The 6,189-nt window shown below is 34.2% G+C and overlaps 1 protein-coding gene across 1 annotated transcript in view; it reads left to right on the plus strand.

Moving 5' to 3' along the window:
* The window catches only part of LOC107623662 (protein HIRA), a gene marked incomplete in the record, with an annotated part of 7,684 nt that continues 3,812 nt past the window's right edge, over nucleotides 2,318-6,189 (plus strand). Inside the window, 6 exon segments of the mRNA XM_016326011.2 lie at nucleotides 2,318-2,755; nucleotides 3,853-4,160; nucleotides 4,468-4,743; nucleotides 4,911-5,162; nucleotides 5,239-5,636; nucleotides 5,749-6,189. Coding sequence (XP_016181497.1) covers nucleotides 4,053-4,160; nucleotides 4,468-4,743; nucleotides 4,911-5,162; nucleotides 5,239-5,636; nucleotides 5,749-6,189 — 1,475 coding nt within the window.

Raw genomic sequence — 6,189 nt, forward strand, 5'->3', positions numbered from 1 at the left:
AGAATGAAATGTAAAATTTTATAAAAGTTAATAACCAAAATAGTCTCAAAAATTAAGGTGCATTAAGTTAGATCTCAGAAAAATTACATTGGTCTTTAAAAAATACAACTATCAATAAGATTGATTTGTTTGATTTTTATTAAAAAAATTAAAAAGTATGTATCAAAGCTAATATATAATTATAGTGAGAGTGACTACAAAAAGGCATCTCTTATCATATTCTAATTCAAAATGTAACTTTCAAAGCTGTGTTATCCCTGTCCAAAAAAGAAATAGATGTGTACTGTGTTATCCTTTCTAGAAATGGTACCCTATTAACTTTTTGTAATAAACTAATTTAGCTATTTTCTTACCAAAAAAATCTTGGACTTCTTGGTGCAAATAAAATTAAATGCTAATCTTGGTGTTCTTGGGTTGCAAATTGCAATGACAACTAGGATAGTATCAAACACATTTTCTTTGTCACTTACACTTTCAAATCCATGGAAACTAAGGGTACTTCTCAGTGGTTCTTCTATTTTCTTCCTTTGGCATTTTCCAAATTATATCATGCATTTAACATTAGTGATCTTTCAAAGTTGCACACTACTCAATATGGGTACAAAGAAAAAATATAAGAATAATATAAATTATGAGTTTCATTTTATTGATTCATGTTTTTCTTTTTGTGTGAAAAAAAAGGTACAATAGCATAGACACAAAGTATATGGTGAAGTAGTTTATATATTCAAATAACATTAACAGGAAAAAGTATTTATAAAATATGTTTTTCTTTTTAATGCATTTCTTCTTGCCGTGGAATTGTTTTTGTGTATTCTGCAATATCTATCTTATCCTCCAACTTTCTTTTATTAATATTAAAAAATATTGTGCACACTACAAATCTACTGAATTAACTACAGGTTATTTGGGAATCAGTCATCTGATCGTTTCAGTTGACATTGAGAATCACCTGGCAAAAAACTGGTCTAAAAATTGGTGGAACTGACAATTAACTAATATACTGTTAAAAGTTAAAACTGGTCGAGTTTCTTGAGAGTTATCAGCTCGGTGGTATACTTTTAAAATGGTGTTGTTTTCATTTTTTAAAAAGAATAAAATAATAAATAAACCCTTAAAGATTTATATTTTGTACAAATTAGTTATTAAAAATATATTAATAAAGTTCTCCAAAATAATAAACGTAAATAGTTTAAATTAAGATTTTTTTGAAGATTTTATTAATAATTTTTTTAGAGTATATATTCAAATAGGTTCTTAAAAAATTTTGAATCAGATGTTTCTGTCTCTAAATTAGGAATGGATCCTCTCAATTTTTTTAACAATTGAGAGAGTAAACTGTGATATCTCACCAATAATTTTATAAATGGGATAAAAAAAAAACGAGAGAGAGAGAGCAATGAGAAATTAGAAATTACATTTTACTCTCTCAATTTTTTTTAACAATTGAGAGGATCCATTCCCATTTTATTATGTTAAGATTCCTAAACTTTATAAAAACAAGACATATAGATCTTTCTATCATATTTTCTAGAACCTATTTATTCAAGTGAAAACCATGGAATTGATTAAAATACAGATTTATGTATCTTATTTTTCTAAAGTTCAGGACCTCAATGAAGGACGAAAATGTCTAATGCAAAATTTTCTAAAGACCTATTTAACTATATATTTTTTTATTTATAGCATAGTTATCAAATTCGGACTAGACTGGCCGGTTCGACAAAAAAATCAAACCTTAAACAAGTCTGAGTTAACATTCTAATCAGACAAACAAACAAACTGATCAAACTCAAAAAATCCAATCAAATTCGGTCTAAACCAAAGACTGAATCGGACCGATTGATCCGTTGACGTCAGCACGCGCATCGCTCAAATTTCAAAAAATTAGAGGATATGCTGCTAGGCTGGGTTCAAACCTGAGACATGTAAAATAACCACTAGACCAAGTTTACTCTTTATAATATATGGTATCTTTTTATAAATATATTACGAACTATTAAACATATCATAATTAATAACTTGATGTATTATTTTTTAGTTATGCAAAATTTAAGAATTTTTTTTATTTTTTTATTCTAATGAATAGTGTTCATATTAATTTAATTTATTTTTAATTTTATATTTACTCTTTTTTAAATTAAGTATTTTTAATAATATATAATTATTAAAATAAAAATTAAACTTTGATCGATTTAATCAGTAATTTATTAGTTAAACTAGTGATCCAATAATCCAACCGAATCAATTGCAGATTCAATTCTAAATTTCCAATAACTATAATTTATAGACTAATTTATTCAAAATATAAATTTTTAGAACCCAACCCTCTCTCTCTCAAGAAGAACCCAACCCTAAACCTTCTTCGAACGTTGCCAGCAGCTCCCATCCCTCTTCAAAGTCGTCGTCGAACTCTTCTCCTCCGGTAGAGGGTACTGTCGCCGACGGCGGGACACACCGTGGGTGCCGTCGTCATCCGGGGAAGCTCTATTCGGCCCTCCTTGCATCGTTCCTCCTCTCCTCGCCGTCGCACGAAGTTATGAGCTGAGCTCGTGGCGTCGCCGTCGCGAAGGGTTCCTCCGCTCCTCGCGTGGGTCGTCGCTGCTTCTCCCCTCCTCGCCATTTTTGGCTGTTGCCTCTTCTCTTCTCCTCTGATTTTAGGTAACTCTGTCTCACACTCTCATCGCGAGCTCACTCTGTCTCGCACTCTCCGAGCTCACTTTGTCATCGCCGTTCTTCTCTCGCCATCCCTCCGGTAAGCCAATGCTTCTTCAGTTTCATCTTTTTTCCAATTAATTTTTAAGATTCTGAGCTGAGTTTGTGCTCAGAGTTTGGAATTGGATTATTTATTTAATTTGTTGGATGCTGATGTGATTCTGAATTCAATTTAATTTGGATTCTGAGCTTGGAATTGGATTCAATTTGATTTAAATTTTAATGGTTTGTCTATATATATATGATCTATGAAAGAATGCAGAGGCATTATTTATCATTTAATTTATATGATTGATTTATTTTCTGGGAAAAATTAATTTTTTATGTAGTTAGTAGCTTATAATACAAATTGGTTTGGTCTTAAGAATTGCGCATGTCCTTTTCCAACTTGGGAGATTGGCTATGGCCTTTCCCAGAATTTTGAGTACTGAAATAAGTATTGGAAACAAGAAGTTTTGGTGTTAATGATTATGTTGTGACTTTGTTTATACCTTTTTGAAATTGAACCTGCTATTTTATTAATTATGTGTTGGTATTTGGTATTTTATTGCATATGTAAATAGTTTAGGACAGATTTTTAGTACACTAGATATAATTAGAATATGTTATTCTTTTGAATTAGTATAAAAAAACCCAAAAACCGAACCAAGCCAATCCAATTTTAATTGATTTGGTTGGTTTTTTAAAAAAAAACCAAACCAAACCAAACTAAATATTTTATATATAATTAATTCGGATGAATTTTTTTAAAAACGAACCAAACCAAACCGAAAACTGAACACTCCTGCTAGTTAGTCTTCTCTACACTTTTTTTTTTTTCAATAATTTTCTTCTGGTCCCTTTTTCAACTTTAGGGTCTTTTGAGATGTGACCGCTAAAAGAGGAAAATTAAATTCACTCTTCTCCAAACACTCCCATCATTTTATAGGGTTTTTTGTTACTAGCCCCCAAATATTGGTGCTTTGTCTTTTTCACTTTTAATTTTCCCCCTTTTCGGTAAATTGAAAAAACAAACGAAAATTGAATATTGTTTTCACTTTTCAATTTAGGGTATTTTGTTTTTCTTGGGGGGTTTTTCTCAATTTCAGAATTTTACATGCCAAATTTTCACTAGGGTTTTTTCTTTTTTTTTCACAGTGGGGGGTTTTGTGGAGGGTAAAGGGGGTGTTTCAGAACCATCAATTTTCTCTTTGGATTCTCTTAGGTTTTGAACGGAGTGAGTGAAGTTCTCAGCTCCCTCCACTCCCCCGTTGGGAGAAAAAAAGGAGAGAGATTGAATTTGCATCGAACAGTGAAAAAGAAGCTGTTTTTGGTGCAAAAGAAGATATTTTTGGAAGATGAAAGCTGAGAAACCAATCTGGGTTAGGCATGAGGGTATGCAAATTTTCTCCATTGATGTTCAACCAGGTGGCCTACGCTTCGCTACTGGCGGTGGTGACCACAAGGTATGTACTTTTCTTCTTCTCTAAGTCTTAATTGCTTTCTTTTTTTCCTTTTTTTTTTTGAATTTTTCCAAGGGTCTCAATTTACTGATATCAGTTTGAATTTTGGATTATGGAATTGCTTGGTGTCTATGGATATGGCTTATCGTTTGTTTATATGGATAAGTCGAATATTTTTGTTCCATTTTGTTTGATATTTTTGCTGAACTCATTGGGAAAAAGAGAGTCTGTTTAGATAGTTGGCGCATGATTACTTGTTAGTCAGCTACTCTGAGGCACGATTGATTTCTTTTTTGTTTGAATCGTGTAGGTTCGCATATGGAATATGAAGTCTGTTTCTCTAGACTTGGCAAATGATGACTTCACTCAGAGGCTTCTTGCAACCCTGCGGGATCATTTTGGGTCTGTTAACTGTGTTAGGTGGGCTAGGCATGGGAGGTATGTTGCATCGGGGTCTGATGACCAGGTGATATTGATTCATGAGAGAAAACCTGGTTCAGGAACCACTGAATTCGGCAGCGGAGAGCCACCAGATATTGAAAACTGGAAAGTTGCGATGACTTTGAGAGGGCACACCGCAGATGTGGTAATGCAATCGCTTTTACTATTTCAACCTCTTTTGATTTACTAGAGAAGTATTCTATGTTTCAGAGAAATTAACTCATCATTATTTCATTACCTTGCTCCTCCAATGTCTTTACATTTTCAACGAGCATCTTTAACTTGGGATCTATTTATCCATGCTTAAAGTAGGTGGATCTCAATTGGTCACCTGATGACTCCACATTGGCTAGTGCGAGTTTGGACAATACTATCCATATATGGAATATGAGCAATGGCATTTGCACTGCTGTTCTAAGGGGCCACTCTAGCCTTGTTAAGGGGGTTGCTTGGGATCCTATTGGATCTTTTATAGCGAGTCAATCTGATGATAAGACTGTCATTATTTGGCGAACTAGTGATTGGAGTCTTGCTCACAGGACAGATGGTCACTGGGCAAAATCAGTATGTATCTTTGTTCTGAAATCTCTTATAGCCCGATAATACTTTCTGTTTTCTAATTGAATTGCCTACTTTTCAGCTTGGATCAACCTTTTTTAGACGGCTTGGATGGTCTCCCTGTGGTCATTTTATCACTACTACTCATGGCTTCCAGAAGCCGAGGCATTCAGCGCCTGTCCTAGAGAGAGGGGAATGGTCTGCAACATTTGACTTCTTAGGACACAATGCCCCAGTTATTGTGGTGAAATTTAACCATTCAATGTTCAGAAGAAATTTTTCCGATGCTCTAGAAGGGAAGGCTGTACCTGTTGGGTGGGCCAATGGTGCTTCCAAGATAGGAAGCAAAGAGGCACAACCATATAATGTTATTGCCATTGGAAGTCAAGATCGAACTATAACAGTGTGGACGACTGCAAGTCCTCGTCCTCTTTTTGTGGCTAAGCATTTCTTCACACAAAGTGTTGTGGATTTATCTTGGTATGCTTGTTATCTATGGCTTCATTGTGTATTTATGTGTGTGCATGGACTAGTTTAGTTCTTCCATCTTGCTAAGTGATACCTATTATTAATTGTTTCCCATTTTAAACAGGAGCCCTGATGGATATTCACTTTTTGCGTGTTCCTTGGATGGAACTGTGGCCAAGTATAATTTCGAGGTGAATGAACTTGGTCAGAGACTAAATGATGCTGAATTAGATGAGTTGAAGAAGAATCGCTATGGTGATGTGAGAGGGCGTCAAGGAAACTTAGCGGAAAGTCCAGCACAATTATTGCTAGAAGCAGCTTCTGCCAAGCAAACACCTAGCAAAAAAGTGGTTTCTGATATCCAACCAAACGAAATAATCGCAAAACCTCATGTCAATGTCACCATTGCTACAAAGACAGTTGAGCCGCAAGTTGGTGATAGTAAGAAGAATGGAGGTCCTGTTGGTGATGGGTCAACCAAAGTTATGAACTCTGTCCGGATTTCTAGCCCAGTTAAACAAAGAGAATATCGAAGACCTGATGGTCGAAAAAGAATTATTCCAGA

This window comes from Arachis ipaensis, chromosome B02, assembly GCF_000816755.2.
Source record: "Arachis ipaensis cultivar K30076 chromosome B02, Araip1.1, whole genome shotgun sequence".
In the NCBI taxonomy this organism is placed as follows: Eukaryota; Viridiplantae; Streptophyta; class Magnoliopsida; order Fabales; family Fabaceae; genus Arachis; species Arachis ipaensis.